General features: G+C 37.1%; 1 protein-coding gene across 1 annotated transcript in view; it reads right to left on the bottom strand.

Annotated features, from left to right (window-relative positions):
- LOC107854949 (early endosome antigen 1) overlaps positions 1 to 19980 on the bottom strand; it is a 36744-nt gene that overhangs the window by 7123 nt on the left and 9641 nt on the right. Inside the window, exon 2 of the mRNA XM_047393553.1 lies at positions 9311 to 9429. Coding sequence (XP_047249509.1) covers positions 9311 to 9391 — 81 coding nt within the window. The 5' untranslated portion in view covers positions 9392 to 9429. The remainder of the gene's footprint in view (positions 1 to 9310; positions 9430 to 19980) is intronic.

Below are 19980 nucleotides of genomic sequence, written 5' to 3'. Positions count from 1 at the left end.
TCCAACGACAACCAACAGTAGATTTACCTGCAGGAAGGGAAACAAACTCCCAAGTACCACTTGTATGTAAAGCAGACATCTTATCAATCATAGCCTGTTTCCATCCTGAATGGGAAAGTGCTTCACCTGTAGTCTTAGGAATGGAAATAGAGAACAAAGATGATACAAAAACATAATGGGGTGATGACAAACGATGATAACTCAAGAAAGTATAATGTGGGTTAGCATTACGAGTGGATCTTATACCTTTTTGAAGTGCAACTGATTGACTAGAAAGAGGCAGATCCGCAATAGGGGAAGCGTCAGGCGCACGACATGAATCATCTGGGACTGATACTAGACGTGGGCGTCGGTGATAAGTCAAATGTGGTGGCACTGTGGCTGGAGATGGAGAAGCAACCATAGATTCCTCAAAGATTGGTGTAGGTAAGACTGGAGGTATGGGTAAAACCTCAGAGATATTAAGATGATCAAAAGATGTATAATAAGGTTGAGATTCAAAGAATGTGACATCAGCGGACATAAGGTAGCAACCCAGATCAAGTGAATAGCATCGATACTCTTTTTGAACTCGAGAGTAACCAAGGAAGACACATTTGAGAGCACGAGGGGCTAATTTATCTTTTCTTGGGGCTAAGTTATGAACAAAACATGTGCTCCCAAAAACACGAGGGGAGATAAAGTAGAGATGTGACTGAGGAAATAGTATGGAATGGGGAACCTTATTCTGGATCGAAGATGATGGCATTCTGTTAATGAGTTAGCAAGATGTGAGGACCGCATCGCCCAAAAAAACGCAGTGGAACAGGGGATTCAATGAGAAGAGTGCGAGCAGTCTCAATGAGATGCCTATTTTTTCTTTCTACTATACCGTTCTGTTGAGGGGTGTATGGACATGATGATTGGTGAATGATTCTTTAATGAGTCATAAACTCCTGAAAATGGAAGGATAAGTATTCTAAGGCATTATCACCACGAAAAGCACGAATAGAAACACCAAATTGATTTTGTATTTCAGCACAAAAACTTTTGAATATAGAAAATAACTCGGAACGATCTTTCATTAAGTAAACCCAAGTACATCTTGAAAAATTATCGATGAAAGTAACAGAGTAACGAAATCCTAACAGTGAACTGACTCTACTAGGACCCCAAATATCGGAATGAACAAATGAGAAAATAGACTTTGAGCGACTTTCAATACTACGTGAAAATGTAGCACGGGTGTGTTTCCCAAGTTGACACGACTCACAATCTAATATGGATAGGCTAGATAAACTAGGCACCATCTTTTGTAGCATGGATAGACTAGGATGTCCCAAACGTTTGTGAATAAGTTTGTGAGAATCTGTAGCGAAGCATGCTATGAAGAAATTTGAAGCGCCCGTTTTGCGGTCCTGCATTAGAAAAGAATCATAAAAAAAAGTTATACTACAATCAAGGTCCTGCATCTCCACTTTCTTTTATGTCGGGGGTCTATCGGAAACAGCCTTGCTACTTCTCCAGAGGTAGTGGTATGGATTGCGTACATTTTACCCTCCCCAGACCTCACTATATGGAAATACACAGGGTTTGTTGTTGTTGTTGTAAGGACATAAAGAACAGAGTCTAGAGTGACAGAAGATAGGGGTTTGGCTTGTCCAACTCCTTTTGGCTCTGTTCGAATTCCATTAGCTAAAGTAATAGCTAGAAGAGATTTCGAATAAACAATATCAAACAAAAGTGATTTATCACCAGAAATATGATCAGAAGCACATGAGTCCACAACCCATGATCCAAAGGTAGGAGATTGTGCAGTTGAGGCTATTGGTAGAAATATATTCTTTCTTCATACTGAAGATACTCATTATACTCCTTGTCAAATAAATACACCCGTTGATCACCTATAGTGTTAGATTGAGCAATATGAGCATTTTTAGTTGGTCGACCATGCAAACTTTTATAATAACTACACCTAGGATGAGATCTTCCAAATCGACCTTTCCCTCATCGATTCTTCATGGACTGTGACATTTGATTTTCTAATCTTCTCGTTAAGGGCTCAGATTTAATCATAGGACTTGAACTTCCAATTTCAATATTTTTGGAGCCCAAAAAAAAATATCATGCCCAAAAGATATCTTGAGAATTTGACTTGAAAATTCCAAGAACCAGATCTGAATTTCTGAAAAAGAAAATCCCCGCAAAAAAAACTGATGTCGCCGGAATTAGGGTTCCGGCGGTCGGAATCTCAAAATAATTGTCGGAATCTGGAAAGGAGCAATTGGTCGGAGTCAGAATAGACCCGCGACCCCAACAGAAAAAGAAACAACTCAAAAATCGATTGGCGATGGGGTCACGCGCCGGCGCGTGACGCAGATCTCGCTAGAATTTCTGGATTTCGGCTGGCGCGTAAGGGTAATTTTTTGGCGGTTTTTTGTCGCCTGATCTTTCCGATCCTTTTGGTGGTGGTGTATTTTTCACACAACCCACAAAATAAAAATTGACCCAAATCAGTCACCGAAATTGACGCACGGTGACTGAGTTATCTTGTCTGATATTTCTAACCTGCTCTGATACTATGTGAGAAATATAGGAGAAAAAATATTATTTAATTGTTGTCTCTAAATTATTACTAGTGTCGTTTAGCCCATGCTAAGCTCGGGCCCAAACTACATTAATATTTAGATTTATAATTTTTTTAACTTTCTATTTTTGCTTTTTGTACCATTATATTAGTTAACGGTCTAGCTTGATTATTTTTCAATATTTTTAAAATGTTATAATTATATATCTGTTTCAATTTTTGTCCTATTTTTTTTAGTTCGTTTAAAAAAAAATGTCTCTCTTCTTTTTTGGATTAATTTCAACTGTCCATGTGGCATGTTTAAGACAACAAGATCAACAAATATTTTGGTCCTTTCTACATATTTTTAGTTTAAGACCATAAAATTAAAAAATATTCGTTACTTTTTCTGTAACTTTATGTTAAGTCAAAATCAAACAAATAAATTATAACGGAGGGAGTAAAAAGATTTTATAAGTTAAAAATAACTATTTCTCTTATCATATATTTTAGTCTTTCTTTTAATTTTCAAATAAATGCACACACGAAAATTTTTCTCCTTTTTATTTTACTGAAAGTTTTTGAATGAAAGCCTTTAACGATCTAAATTGATTTTTGCCTTATGTATCATTAATTTCATTATTTTTTCTCAATTAAACTTTACATTGCTAATTTATATTTTTAAAAAAAATAATACAATATTTGATTAATATAAAAATATTTGATGCTACAACCTATTGTATGATTTATGATAAATTAAATAATTAAAAGTCAGACTCAATGAAATACTTTTTGTAGATGTTTCTTCAATGAGTCCTTAACAAGTTTATTAAAGCTTCACAAATTTCTTGTGAGGATTAAAGAAATATTTTTTTAATTAAATTACTATTATCCCACATAAAAGACGACAGTAAAATTTTAAATTTAGTTAGATAAATAGATATTTTATAGTGTCACTATCACTATTTTATGATTCATCATTTTTGTATAGCATTTTAAATGCCCATGTAATTGTTCAAATTTATTACAATGGATGAGATTTTAAAAGCTCATTAAAACTTAATCAAGGATAAAATAGACAAAATACAGTCATGTGAAGACTACCAAAATAAGAGGTTCTCCCTTATATATAGTCTAGTTTTATAAGGTCCGTGGGAAGCTCGGGCTCAAACTCAAGTAATTTGATACTTTATGAATAATATGATTTAAAATATATATAAAAAATAATTATAACTTGCAAAGATCATAAAAATTGAAAAATATTAGTAAACTAATTTATGAGCATATAATTAATTTCTTTTCTAATTTCTCAATTCAAGTTCATCTTTGCAATCAGGTAAATGAAGACAAAAGTGATCAAGTGAATCAATTATTTACCCAAGACTTCTTGTGTGTGATGAAAAATGTATGATTTTATTTATAATTTCATGTAACAAAAATTCATGCTAGTTAAATGTGGTGCTTTAAGAATAATTTTATACTAAATTAAGAAAAAATAAATTAGACTCACTAAAACGAACATCGAGATCAATTAATTCTCTCTCTATAATTGATGCTAAAAATATTGATTTACAATTGACCAGAATTATCAATAATTTTAATTTTCAAGATATGAAATATGTTTGATATTTTAAAAAAGCAGTGAATAAAATTTTCCACAAAAAATTATTCAATTTATAAAAGATAATTAAGAAATGCATCAGAACCATATTCAATTCGATAGAAATAAAATATATCTTCATACCCACATTATTTGTACAAAATTCTTTCTTATGGAAAATACATTATTAAAGATTAATAATAAGAAAGAAGGAAAAAATGATGAAATATTTATGCAATAGAAAAAAATTCTCCACGGTCAAAATATATATTTTTTCTTAGACTACTTTAAATAAAAGTTTATATAAAATATTAATTTTGTTAAGACTATTTTCATTTACAAGATTTAATTAAATAATAAATTTTAATTAAAAAAATTAACAAAAGATAATCAAATCATAAAGCATGAAGTACAAATAATTTAATAAATAAAATAATTAAATGATATTTGACATTTATATTTTGCAATAGACTTAATTAAATAATATATAAATATGAGAAATAAAACCTTATAATGGAAGATTCTAAAAATGATTTATCAATTAATTAAACAATATGAGAATTTGAATGTTTCAATTGACTAACTACCTAAACTCCACTTTATTGGTAAATATTTAATTTTTTGCTTAGTAATCTCCTCCCTAATTCCCCTTGTCCTACTCCCAATTATTATTTTTTAAATAGTTAATTAATTAATTGAAATTACAAAAAAAAAAAAAACCTTAATAATAACTTCTCATACTATGACACATGCATCAAGTGCAAAAGGTCCATATAGCGAAAAAAAAAAAGACAAAGTAACTTCATTATATCAACCAAATGTCAAAATATTATAGGATTAAGAAATTAATTAAATTATTGTAAAAGGTAAAATCATGACATAAAAGTAATTAATTGAAAAGTTTAAAATTAAGTTGGAAACTTTTGTGAGGACTACCAAAGTCCTTGGTTTGTCTCTTATATATAATAACATTGAGACCCTATTTATAGACACTACATTCCAATCCTATTCTTAATAGGACACTACATTAAAATTCCTTTTCAAGTAAATTCAATATGCTATTCTTATTCTTATTCTAACAAATTTAAACCAGCACCAGTGATCAAGTAGTAGTCAAAAGGAAAACTGGTAAAGTACAGCTCCAGTAACATAACAACAACAACAACAACAACAACAAACCCAGTGTATTCCCACCTATTGGGGTCTGGGGGGGTAAGATGTACGCAGTCCATACCTCTACCTCTGATGAAGTAGAAAGGCTGTTTCCGATAGACCCCCGGCTCAAGACACGAGATACCACACAAACACATAGTAAAGCACAGAAGCAGATTACATAACATAAATACGGCACCCATAAGTAATATAAAACAGAGGAAAGCAGGGGAAAGCACACAAATTCGTAATAAAACATGAAACACGGAAGACAGAATCATAACAGGAATAAAACCCCCACCAAGTAATTCCCTACACTAGCGACCCAAACTGGCCCTAATCCTCTGCCGAAATTCGCGCCCTCCAGACCTTCCTATCTAGGGTCATGTCCTCGGTGAGCTATAACTGTTCCATGTCCCGCCTAATCACCTCGCCCCAGTACTTCTTCGGCCTACCCCTACCCCGCATAAAACCATCCAACGCTAGCCTCTCACACCTACGGACCGGGGCATCCATGCCCCTCCTCTTCACGTGTCCGAACCATCTCAATCGTGCTTCCCGCATCTTGCACTCCACTGAAGTCACACCAACCTTCTCTCGGATAGTCTCATTCCGAACTCTATCCCCTCTAGTCAGTCCACACATCCAGCACAACATCCGCATTTCTGCCACCTTCATTTTTTGGATGTGGGAGTTCTTAACTGGCCAACACTCCGCTCCATACAACAAGGCCGGACGGACTACCACCCTGTAGAATTTGCCTTTAAGCTTGGGCGGCACCTTCTTATCACACAGCACCCCCGACGCGAGTTTCCACTTCATCCATCCCGCCCCAATACGGTGCGAGACATCCTCGTCAATCTCACCGTTACTCTGGATCACGGACCCAAGATACTTGAACTTATCCCTCTTACATACCTCCTGTGCTTCCAGCTTCACTACTACCTCATTCTCCCGCCTCACGTCATTAAACTTGCATTCCACATACTCTGTCTTGCTTCTGCTCAGCCTGAACCCTTTAGACTCAAGAGTTTGCCTCCACACCTCTAATTTGTCATTCACACCCCCTCGAGTCTCATCTATCAGAACTACATCGTCTGCAAAAAGCATACACCACGACAGTCAACACATCCATCACCAACGCAAACAAAAAGGGACTAAGAGTAGATCCCTGATGTAATCCTATCAGGACAGTGAAATGCTCTGAGTCTCCTCCCGCCGTCCTCACCTGGGTTTTCGATCCATCATACATATCCTTAATTACTCTGGTATATGCCAGCGGTACTCCACTCACCTCCAAGCATCTCCAAAGCACCTCCCTGGGGACTTTGTCGTATGCCTTCTCCAGATCGATAAACACCATGTGCAGATCCTTCTTCCGCTCCCTATACTGCTCCACCAACCTCCGCATCAGGTGGATTGCCTCCGTCGTCGAGCGGCCAGGCATAAATCCGAACTGGTTTTCCGAAATAGACACTATCCGTCTCAGCCTCACCTCGACCACTCTCTCCCAGATCTTCATAGAGTGACTCAATAACTTAATCCCCCTATAGTTATTGCAACTCTGAATGTCCCCTTTATTCTTATAAAGAGGGACCATGGTACTCCACCTCCACGCCTCGAGCATCTTTGCCGTGCTGAAGATTTCATTAAACAATCCAGTCAACCACCTTACACCAGCCTCTCCAACGAACTTCCAAAACTCTACCGGTATCTCATCCGGCCCCGTCACCCTACCCCTTCGCATCCTGCGGACAGCCTGTCTAACCTCTTCTACCTTAAAACGTCTACAATAGCTAAAATCCCGACACTCCTCTGAGTGCTCCAGTTCCCCTAACACAATAGTTCTATCCCCTTCGTCATTCAAGAGCCTATGAAAATACGACTGTCATCTCTTCTTAATGTGGCCGTCCTCCACCAAAACTCTACCGTCCTCCCCCTTAATGCACCTCACCTGATCGAGGTCACGACCCTTCCTCTCCCTAGCCTTAGCGAGTCTAAACAACTTTTTCTCCCCTCCTTTCTCCTGTAACCCTGCATACAAGCTCTCAAAAGCGGCCGTCTTAGCTGCCGTGACTACTGACTTTGCCTCCTTCCTCGCTAGCTTGTACTCTTTCCTGTTTACCCGCTTCTCCTCTTCGTCCTTACTTTCCACCAACTTAGCATACGCCCCTTTCTTGGTCCCCACTTTCTTCTCCACCTTTTCATTCCACCACCAATCCCCCCGACGGTGCCCGGCCCGGCCCCTAAAAACACCCAACACCTCACTTGCATTCTCCCTGATGCACCTTGCCGCCCTGTCCCACATACTATCCACGTCCCCCCTACACTCCCACACCCCCATTCCCGCCAACCTCTCCCCTATCTCCCACGCATTCACTGGCGTCAGGCCGCCCCACTTAATTCTCAGTCTACACTCCTTAGTCCTCCTCTTTCTATTCTTCTTTATACCCAAATCCATAACCAAGAGCCTATGCTGGGTCGAAAGATTCTCACTCGGGATGACTTTACAGTCCTTACACAACGCCCTATCCCCTTTCCTAACCAACAAAAAGTCAATCTGAGTCCTGGCTACCACGCTTCGAAAGGTGATCAGGTGCTCGTCCTTCTTCGGGAAGCCCGAGTTCACCACCACCATCCCAAAGGCCCTCGCAAACTCCAGTAGGGTCGCCCCCTCGTCATTTCTCTCCCCAAAACCAAAACCACCATGCACGTCACCAAAGCCTCCCGGTAGCGCCCCGATGTGCCCGTTGAAATCCCCTGTTACAACAATCTTCTCCGAACTAGGCACGCCTCTCACCACCTCCTCCAAAGCCTCCCAAAACCGCATCTTCTCCTCCCCCTCCGATCCCACTTGCGGCGCATAAGCACTACACACGTTCAGGGTAAACCCCCGAACGACCAACTTAATAGTCATCAACCTATCGTTGATCCTCTTCACCTCCACTACCTGACCTCTAAGCTCTTCATCTACTAAGATGCCAACTCCATTCCTACGCCTGTCGCTCCCCGAGTACCACAACTTGTAACCATCCACATCCCTATCCTTATACCCTACCCACTTGGTCTCTTGGACACACGCAATGTTGATCCTCCTCTTCCTAAGAATCTTCACAAGCTCTATGGACTTACCCTGAAGGGTCCCTATATTCCAAGACCCAACCCTCAGCTCCAGTAACATAAGCCCGAGTTAAATCCTTGCATGTACATGGAAAGAGAAACTTGGTTTTAAGAACAAGAAAATTTAGGGCGAGAAATTTGCACATAAAAGCAACCTCAATCTCGAAAGCACCCAACTTATGCAATGCTAATGCTCCGACGAACTGATCAATAATCATCCTGAAGGAAAAAGTTCAACAATAGACAAACTTGGGCAGCACTCTTTCTTACCATAAGTACCACTTATGTGTTCTAACGTTGATCCAAATGCTATGATCACCCAAAAAAGATGCCATCACCCAGTAAAAGAAAAAGTTAACAACTATTACTGTTGAAAAAGGACTGCCAACAGATCAAGAATTGGCAAGATGCATAGTTGGACTATACTACTAGAAATAGAGGTTTTTCTCACTGCAGATCTGTGGCAAATTTGTATTATAGAACATGACTTTTCCACACATTTCCCACCAAATCACCTCACTAGGAAAAAGCAGGGCCGAAGCAGATTCTCACTGAAATAAGAAGCTTCCTGATTCTTTTCTCACGGAGTCAATCAAAATATTTGTAGAATAGCCACTGTAAACATTTTAACATTTTTCAGTGGGGCATTTCAATAGAAAAATAGTGATTTTTTTGTAGGGATAAGTGTGCAAATTTAGAGATTTTTGCTACTGCAATGGGTTCAAATTCTAAAAAATAAGCATTGGCAGAAACAAACAGCCATCAGTTTGTTTCGACCATTTGAATAGTACGTTGATACAATTTACTACCGTCCATCGATATGAATATCAATATTAACCACAAGCCAATATTTAAGAAAATGATATTCTTGACAGTAAAACGAAAGGCATTACCTTGATAAGATCGTCTTTGCCCTCTATCTTTTCTGAAACCTGTACCACTGGTACATCTGTGGTTGCTGTGTCTGCTTCCATGTCAAAATAATATCCACCTTTTGAAGTTCTTAATGTATCTGGATTGATGAAAACAGCAAAGTTTGTAACGTAAAGAACTAACAAATTATGCTTTTCAAAAGGTTTATACATGCTGAAAAGTCTCCACTTCACAATAACATTATTTTATTTTCTTGCAACTTATTCAAATTCAACTAATATGACTATATTACGTCCGGTGAGAATCTTTTTTCCCCCTCAACTTTACTTTAAAAATCAAACTTCCCCTCAACTTTAAACAATAAGCATTCTCCCCCTTTTTTCCTACTTGTCTTTTTTAAATACTTATTTTACCCTTACACTATTAATCTTTATTTTTCTTTACCTCTTTAAAATTATTATATTTTTTATTTTTAATATATATAGTAAATTTTTGTAAAAAAAAAAAAATTATTTTCTAGACAAAAAAAAGTGAGAAACATATATTAAGTATATAAGTTAGTGATGTTCTAAATGAAATAAGACCATGATATGAAAATTTATTTATTAATAATAATTTAAATTGTAATATTTATTTATACTAGTGAAAATAATAAATAAAAATAATTTTATAAACATATTCCAATGCAACAACAACAACAAGCCCAGTGTATTCCCACACAGTGGGGTCTGGGGAGGGTAAAATGTACACAGTCCATACCGCTACCTCCGAAGAAGTAGAGAGGTTGTTTTAGATAGACCCCTGGCTCAAGAAAACATATTCCAATGCATATAATATAATAACATATAACAAAAATGGAGATATATTTTATACTAAATTAATTCAAAAGTTTACTTATGTTATAAATATATACTCCCTCGTTCACTTTTACTTGTCACTATTTTGCTTTTTCAGGTCAACCTGCATGAACTTTGACTAACATCTTAAGATGTATAATTTAATATTTAAATTTAAAATTTAGATGATCAGAAAATATATGAAAAATGCTATAAGTTGCAATCCTTCTTCATATTAATAAAATGAAAAAACATATCTTAAAATATTTGTCAAAATTTATGTGGGTTGACCTGAAAAAACGAAAAGTGACAAGTAAAAAAGAACCTAGGGAGTATATCGAAACTCGTGTCCATACATACACACACACACATATATATATACTACACACGCACACACTTAATGCATGTAAAATAAAAGATAAGGTACAAGGTACTCCAAAACTATATTTGAAGTTGTTATGATACACTTAAACTTTAAGGGGGACCTATTACCATCTAAACTTATTTTTTGTTGATCTGGCCGTCAAGTATCAGAGTATTTTTCGTACTTCTTTTAGGAGAGACAAAAAATAATTGTGAGTTATCTCAATAAAATTGTAAAGTCATTCCGAGTGAGCATCTTTCGACCCAGCACAGGACCCAGATTGACTTTCTATTGCTCAAGAAGAGGATAAGGAGGATCACCTGATTACCTTCCGAAGCGCGATAGCCAGGACCCAGTTTGACTTTCTATTGCTTAGGAAGGAGGATAAGGGACTTTGTAAGGATTATAAAGTCATTCCGAGTGAATATCTTTCGACCCAGCACAAGCTTTTAGTGATGGACTTGTCTATCAAAAAGTGCAAGAAGTGCAAGAAAAGAAGGGTCGAGGATGGTCGACCTAGAATTAAGTGGGGAGGCTTGACGCCAGTGAATGCACTAGAGATAAGGGATAAGGTGACGGGAATGGGGGTGTGGGAGAACAGGGAGATGTGGATTCTATGTAGGACAGGGCTGCCAGCGATATCACGAAGACTGCTAGAGAGGTATTGGGTGTTTCGAGGGGTCGAACAGGTTGTCATAAGGGGGACTGGTGGTGGAATGAAGAAGTGAAGAAGAAAGTGAAGATTAAGAAAGAGGCGTATCTTAAGTTGATTGAGAGTAAAGATGAGAAGGAAAAGGGGATGAATAGGGAGGCTTACAAAGTAGCTAGGAAGGAGACTAAATTAGCAGTTACGGCTACTAAGTCGGCAGCATTCGAGAGCCTGTATGGGGGGTTAGAGGAGAAAGGAGGGGAAAAGAGGTTGTATAAGCTTGCTAAGGCTAGGGAGCGGAATGGCCGTGACCTCGATCAGGTGAAGTGCATTAAAGGAGAGGATAGTACTATTTTGGTGAAGGATGTTCACATTAAGAAGAGATGGCAGGAGTACTTTCAGAGACTTTTGAACGAGGATGGGGATAAAGGCTTTGAGCTAGGGGAGCTAGAGCACTAGGAGGAGATTTTAGTTACTATAGGCGTTTTACGGTGGAGGAGGTCCGAAAAGCTATTTGTAGGATGTGGATGGGTAGGGCGACGGGGCCTGACGAGATTCCGGTGGATTTTTGGAAGTATGCTGGGGAGGCCTGTTTAAGGTGGCTGACTGATTTGTTTAACGTTATTTTCAAGACTACAAGAATGCCTGAGGCCTGGAAATGGAGTACGATGATCCCGCTATATAAAAACAAGGGTGACATTCAGAATTGCAACAACTATAGGGGTATTAAGTTGTTGAGTCACACTATGAAGATTTGGGAGAGAGTGGTCGAGGGGAGGTTGAGGAGGGTTGTGTCCATTTCGGAGAATCAGTTTGGATTTATGCCTGGTCGCTCGATGACAGAGTCAATCCATCTGGTGAGGAGATTAGTGGAGCAGTATAGACAAAGGAAGAGGGATTTACACATGGTGTTCATCGACCTGGAAAAGGCTTATGATAAAGTCCCGAGGGAGGTTCTTTGGAGATGCTTGGAGGTAAGAGGGGTCCCGGTGGCGTACATTAGGGCTATTAAGGACATGTATGATAGAGGGAAGACCCGGGTGAGAACGGCGGGAGGAGACTCAGAGCATTTTTCGGTCGAGACCGGGTTGCATCAGGGATCGACTCTGAGCCTGTTCCTTTTTGCTTTAGTAATGGACGTGTTGACGCGGAGCATTCAAGGCGAGGTGCCTTGGTATATGTTATTTGAGGATGATGTAGTGTTGATTGATGAGTCGCGAGGGGGTGTGAATGGCAAGCTGGAGGTTTGGAGGCAAACAAGGCGAGGTGCCTTGGTATATGTTATTTGAGGATGATGTAGTGTTGATTGATGAGTCGCGAGGGGGTGTGAATGGCAAGCTGGAGGTTTGGAGGCAAACCCTTGAGTCTAAAGGGTTTAGGTTGAGTAGGTCCAAAATAGAGTATTTGGAATGCAAGTTTAGTGACTTGAGACAAGAGAACAAAGGGGAGGTAAGGTTGGACTCACAAGATATCGGTAAGACGGACAGCTTCAAATATCTTGGGTCTACGATTCAGGGGAATGGTGAGACTGATGAAGATGTCTCTAATCGTATTGGAGCAGGTTGGATGAAGTGGAGGCTCGCCTCGGGAGTGTTGTGTGATAAGAAGGTGCCCCTTAAGCTTAAAGGTAAATTCTATAGAGTGGCAGTCCGTCCGGCCATGTTGTATGAAGACGAGTGTTATCTAGTCAAGCACTCCCACATTCAAAAATTGAAGGTAGCGGAAATGAGAATGTTGCATTGGATTGTGGGCTTACTAGAGGAGACAAATTTGGGAATGAGATTATCCGGGAGAAAGTGGGAGTGGCCTCAGTGGAGGACAAGATGCAAGAAGGAAGACTGAGATGGTTTAGGCATGAGATGAGGAGAGGCGCGGATGTCCCTGTTCGGAGGTGTGAGAGGTTTGTTTTGGATGGCTTCAAGAGGAGTAGAGGTAGGCCGAAGAAATACTGGAGGGAGATGATTAGACATGACATGGAGCAGCTTCAACTAACGGAGGACATACCCTAGATAGGAAGGTGTGGAGGTCGCGGATAAGAGTAGAAGGTTAATGTAAGTGTGTGGGTTGTAGCATGCAGTCAGGAGAGTTTTCTTTGTAGTCGGGTTAGTAATCCTAGGTTTGTGTACATAGTGTCCTTGTTATGTTAGTGTAGGGTTCTACTAGGTAGGTGTCATATGTCATGGCTTAGTACCTATTTTTTTTTCGTGTCGCCCTTATGTCTCGTATTTTCGTATTTCTTTGATGTCTATTTTATTATTTCTTATTCCTGGTATTCTTTTATGTCATCCATTCCATTGTTTACTGTTCTTTATCTTAAGTCGGGAGTCTATCGGAAACAGTCTCTCTACTTCTTCGGAGATAGCAGTATGGACTACGTACATCTTACCCTCCCCAGACCCCACTTTGTGGGAATACACTGGATTTGTTGTTATTGTTGTTGTTGTTATCTCAATAAAATAACAATCATAAAAAATAATATTAGCTTTTGTGACAAGTTCATTAAAAAGGTTAAACTAAAAAATTTAAATAAAAATATATAAATACTTGACTAAAATAAATAATGTATATTATAAGAAGATATTGCTAATGTCAAGGTTAAAATAGACATTGTCAAGGTAAAATGAGGGAGAATGCTTATTCTTAAAAGCAAAAGGGGAGTTTGATTTTTAAAGTAAACTTAAGGGGGGAGAATGATTTTCACCCATATTACGTCAGTTCCAAACTTTCTTTAAGCCTTTGTTTGGATGGTGGTTTGTCATGGTTTCATAATGTATGGTATAGTATGATATGATACAGTACAGTATGATACAATACCATGTTTGGATAGACTGTATCGTTCACTATGGTTTAATAATAGTTTTTTTGTTTGATTTGATGGTATGGTACTGTATGATAACAGATAAATTTACCAAAATGCTCCTAATTATTAATAAATTGGGTATCCATGCAGTTTCACTTGGAAGAATCTGTGAACAATGCAGATTTTAAAAAACAAGTACAGTGAAAAACTATGCCAAAGGATGATATATTCATAGAAACGACTTGAAGAATAACCCAAATCTTTTCCTCACTTTCATTCTTGTTACATCTACAAGCTGGTCTAAGACTCCACGTTAACTTGCAAGCAAGATGGCAGGTTTGCTAGCGAAACTGTAATAGTTTGGACTAAATTAGTAGTAGTTCAACAAATCATTTGGTAATTCCCGGATTGTAAAATCTTGGGAATTATTGTTTCTTGAATGTTGTTTTACACGTAAAGATTGAATTTTTTTCCTGATTCTTTTTTAATAAAGTTTTTTTTTTTAATCAATTATTTTTTATTTGAATTAAGGTTTTTTAAATTTTGTTGACAAAAGTTTGTTTTTTAAATCAGCTATTAAGAGTTAGCATGTATTTTGTTGATAAGGGTAAAATAGGATTAAAAAAAATTATATATGGGCATAGTTGAAAAAAAAAAAAAAAAATCATGGCATACCACCAAATTGATGATTCAAGAAATTGGTGGATTATGGTTATCAAACCATGGAAAAATACCATATCATATCATCCTTTTTAACAAACAATCAAAACAAATATGATTCCCATGGTAATTATACCATACCATGAAAAACCACCATCCAAACAAACTGTAAGAGGGACTGAAAAAGAAAAAGGGGAAAAGAAGAAAATGTAGCTGATAGATTGGATTTCGCTCTTTAGTCCTTCCGTTTTACGGTGCTTTGTCCCGATTGACCTGACACGTCCTTACTCTGACTAGAGATATATTTATTAAATTAATTTTATTAATAACTTTATCCTGTTATTTAATAAGTATTACGAATAGTATGAAAAATAAGTACGAAACCCTCTTGATTTGTTAAAAGGGAAAAATAAGATTGTAACACCTATTATCAATCTGTTCTAGGGTCAAGTAAAATATAATGGGCGAGAATAAAATACTGGCACATAATTTCGTGCCCATGTTATAGAAGTAATGTAAGAATTGACTTTTATACTTTAAGGCCAAAAAAGAAATAAAATGATCTGGACATAACTTAACTTATAGTTTATCCCATCATAAAGTTACTTTCAATGGTTTCGTAAGACAGAAAATTGCATGCTATTATCCAAATATGGACGGCTTTAAATATTTGATCCTAAATGAGAATGTTTTTGAAGAATAACTTTTCTTACTTTTTAATATACTAAAAATATCATTTTGCCCCTCTACACCTCAAATATATTTTGATTTTCCATATTCATTTATCTCTCAAATTTTATTTTTTAATATTTTCACTTTTTTATTTTTCCTCTACTTTTATCATTCTACCTTTTTTTCAGTTTTTATTTTTTCTTTAAATTTATTATTCTATTTTTTATTATTTTCATTTTTTATATCTTAGACTTTGTAATTAACTCTTTCGTGATTAATATAATATGTTAGTTGTCAAACTAAAATTAAAAAAATAGAAAGGTAGTAAAAGAAATCATTTATTTCGTTGAAATTTATATTATATATGTTTTATGTTTTTTTTTCCTTTATAATAATGAAACAAAGATGGAAGACCTAATTACTTGTCAGCCAAATTTTAGTTTGAAAATAATCTATCATTTTGGACACCCAATTAAATATTTGGGTGACTTTAGATATTTGACCCCAATAAAAAATGTATAAGAATAACCTTCGTTACTTTTTAAACATAGTACAAGTACCATCTTATCCCTCTACAGCTCAAATATATTTTTTTAACTTTCCATACTTATTTGTCTCTCAAATTTTATTTTTTATTATTTTCACTTTTTATTTTTTCCTTTAATTTTATTATTCTATTTTTTATTATTTTCACTTTTTTTTATTATTATTTTATTTTTTTATTATTTTCACTATTTATTTTTTTCTTTAATTTTATTTTCATGTTTTAATTCAATTGTCTCAACCTTTATTTTTTTCTCATTTTTTTCTCAAGCATTATCTACTTCTTTTCTTTTTTTTTAATTCATTTGTTTTTAACCTTTATTTTTCTTTTATTTTTTATTTTTATCAGTTCTCTTTTTTTTTCCTCATTTTTCTCAAACTTTATTTTTATTTTTTCCTCTCATTTTTTTATTTTCTCAATTCTTTTAATTCTTCATTTTTTTTCTTAATCTTTATTTTTTTTTGCCATTTTTTTTCTCACTATTTTTTTTCATTTCTCTATTTTGTTTGATCGTTTTTTTCTCTTTTCAGTTCTCTTTTTTTCCTTCATTTTTCTCAAACTTTATTTTTATTTTTCTCAATTTTTTTAATTCTTCACTTTTTTCTTGATCTTTTTTTTTCTTTTTTTTTCCTTAATCTTTTTGTTATTTCTCTATTTTGTTTGATCGTTTTTTTCTTTTTTTTCAACTTCTATTATATTTTGCTAATAAATAAAAAATTGAATAATCCGCAAAGGTATCTTCTTTATTTGCTATCGAAGAAAATTTAAGGGCATGAATTGTTGTTACGAAGTTCTTTGAAAATTCTTAAAATAAGTCGTGTCTCTAAGGAGAGAGTTGTAGAATATCTCATAAATAAAAGCATAATGTAGTAGTGTCAACTCTTGCTCGTGGGGCATAATTTATTATTTGAAAGTCCTTGAGCCAAGTCTTGCCTCTAACGCAATAGTTGTAGAACATCTCAAATTAAATCTTGCCTCTAACGCAATAATTGTAGAACATCTCATAAATTAAAACATAACATGGTAGAGTCAACTTTTGCCTATGAGGCATAACTTGTAATTTGAAAGTCTTTGAGCTAATTAAGTCTTGCCTCTAAGGCAAGAATTGTAGGACATCTCATAAATGAAAACATAACGTAGTAGTGTCAACTCTTGCCCGTGGGGCATAATTTGTAGTTTGAAAGTCCTTGAGCTAAGTCTTGCCTCTAATGCAATAGTTGTAGAACATCTCATAAATGAAAATATAATGTGGTAGAGTATAATTTGTAGTTTGAAAGTCGTTGAGCTAATTAAGTCTTGCCTCTAAGGCAATAGTTGTAGGACATCTCATAAATGAAAACATAGTATGATAAAGTCAACTCTTACCCGTGGACATAATTTGTAGTTTGAAAGTCCTTGAGTCAAGTCTTGCCTCTAAGGCAAGAGTTGTAGAACATCTCATAAATGAAAACATAATGTGGTAGAGTCAACGCTTACCCGTGGAACATAATTTTTTGCTTGAAAGTCTTTGAGAGGGTATAATTTGTTGTTTGAAAGTCCCTGAGCTAAGTCTTTCCTCTAATATAAGAGTTATAAAACATCTCATAAATCAAAATACAATGTGGTAGTGCTGACTCTTACCCATGAAACAAAACTTGTTGTTTAAAAGTCATAAGTCTTGCCTCTACAATTTAGTAGTGTCAACTCTTGCCCATGAGATGTAGCTTATTGTTTGAAAGTCGTAAGTCTTGCCTTTATAATGTGATAGTATCAACTCTTGCTCATGAGATATAACTTGAATGGAAGAAATCGAAGAAAAGAACAAAAATAATAAAAATTACGAAAAAAGAAGAAAAATATTTAAAAAATAAAATCAAAGAAAATGTAGAAGTTGACAGAAAATGCGAAAAAAATAAAGGTTGATAAAAAAAAGAAAAAAAAAAAGGTCGAGAAAAATTAAAAAAAAAAAAATCAAAGAAATTTTTTTAGTAAAAGTAGACGTTGAAAGGTATAAAAAAAAGTAAGGGATGAGAAAAATTAAAAAGAGCAAAAAAAAAAAAAAGAGGAAAGAAAAAATAAAAATAATATAAAATAAAAAAGAAAGAAGTTGAGAGGAAAAAGGAAAAAAAAGTAAGGGTTGAGAAAAATAAAAATAAAAAGAGAAAAGAGAAAAGAAAAAAGAAAAATCAAAGTAAAATTAAAAAGAGAAAAAAAATAAAAGTTGAAAAATATAAATATGAGCCGAGAGTCTATCGGAAATAGCATCTCTACTTCTTTAAAGGTAGTGATATAAACTGCGTACAATCTACCCTCCCCATACCCCACTTATGTGGGAATACTGGGTTTGTTGTTGTTGTTGTTGTTGTTGAAAAATATACATATGGAGTTTTTATTCATTATAAGGATCATTTATATAATTTACTTCATCGATTAGGAAGGAGGCGAAGTCAGCGGTCACGGCAGCTAAGACGGCCGCTTTTGAGAGCTTGTATGCAGGGTTACAGGGGAAAGGAGGGGAGAAAAAGTTGTTCCGACTCGCTAAGGCTAGGGAGAGGAAGGGTCGTGACCTCGATCAGGTGAGGTGCATTAAGGGGGAGGACGGTAGAGTGTTGGTGGAGGACGGTCACATAAAGAAGAGATGGCAGTCGTACTTTCATAGGCTCTTGAATGACGAGGGGGACAGAGCTATTGTGTTAGGGGAACTGGAGCACTCAGGGAAGTGTCGGGATTTTAGCTATTGTAGACGTTTTAAGGTAGACGAGGTTAGACAGGCAGTCCGCAGGATGCGAAGGGGTAGGGCGACGGGGCCGGATGAGATACCGGTGGAGTTTTGGAAGTTCGTTGGAGAGGCTGGTGTAAGGTGGTTGACTGCATTGTTCAATGAAATTTTCATGACGGCAAAGATGCCCGAGGCGTGGAGGTGGAGTACCATGATCCTCCTCTATAAGAATAAGGGGGACATTCAGTGTTGCAATAACTATAGGGGGATTAAGTTACTGAGTCACTCTATGAAGATATGGGAGAAAGTGGTCGAGGTGAGGCTGAGACGGATAGTGTCTATTTCGGAAAACCAGTTCGGATTTATGCCCGGCCGCTCGACGACGGAGGCAATCCACCTGGTACGGAGGTTGGTGGAGCAGTATAGGGAGAGGAAGAAGGATCTGCACATGGTGTTCATCGACCTAGAAAAGGCGTACGACAAAGTCCCCAGGGAAGTGTTTTGGAGATGCTTGGAGGTGAGTGGAGTACCGCAGGCATATATCAGAGTAATTAAGGATATGTATGAGGGAGCGAAAACCCAGGTGAGGACGGCGGGAGGAGACTCAGAGCATTTCACTGTCCTGACAGGATTGCATCAGGGATCTACTCTTAGTCCCTTTTTGTTTGCGTTAGTAATGGATGTGTTGACGCGGCGTATCCAAGGGGAGGTGCCGTGGTGTATGCTTTTTGCAGACGATGTAATCCTGATAGATGAGACTCGAGGGGGTGTGAATGACAAATTAGAGTTGTGGAGGCAAACTCTGGAGTCTAAAGGGTTCAGGGTGAGCAGAACCAAGACAGAGTATGTGGAATGTAAGTTTAATGACGTGAGGCGGGAGAATGAGGTAGGAGTGACGCTAGAAGCACAGGAGGTAGGGAAGAGGGATAAGTTCAAGTATCTCGGGTCCGTGATCCAGAGTAACGGTGAGATTGACGAGGATGTCTCGCACCGTATTGGGGCGGGATGGATGAAGTGGAAACTCGCATCGGGGGTGCTGTGTGATAAGAAGGTGCCGCCCAAGCTTAAAGGCAAGTTCTATAGGGTGGTAGTCCGTCCGGCCTTGCTGTATGGAGCGGAGTGTTGGCCAGTTAAGAACTCCCACATCCAAAAAATGAAGGTGGCAGAAATGCGGATGTTGCGCTGGATGTGTGGACTGACTCGAGGGGATAGAGTTCGGAATGAGACTATCCGGGAGAAGGTTGGTGTGACTTCAGTGGAGCGTAAGATGCGGGAAGCACGATTGAGATGGTTCGGACACGTGAAGAGGAGGGGCATGGATGCCCCGGTCCGTAGGTGTGAGAGGCTAGCGTTGGATGGTTTTAGACGGGGAAGGGGTAGACCAAAGAAGTACTGGGGTGAGGTGATTAGGCGGGACATGGAACAGTTACAGCTCACCGAGGACATGACCCTAGATAGGAAGGTCTG

The sequence above is a fragment of the Capsicum annuum genome, chromosome 7 (assembly GCF_002878395.1).
Source record: "Capsicum annuum cultivar UCD-10X-F1 chromosome 7, UCD10Xv1.1, whole genome shotgun sequence".
NCBI lineage: Eukaryota > Viridiplantae > Streptophyta > Magnoliopsida > Solanales > Solanaceae > Capsicum > Capsicum annuum.
Note: the sequence above shows the minus strand (reverse complement) of the source record. Positions and strands in the feature narration are given on the sequence as shown.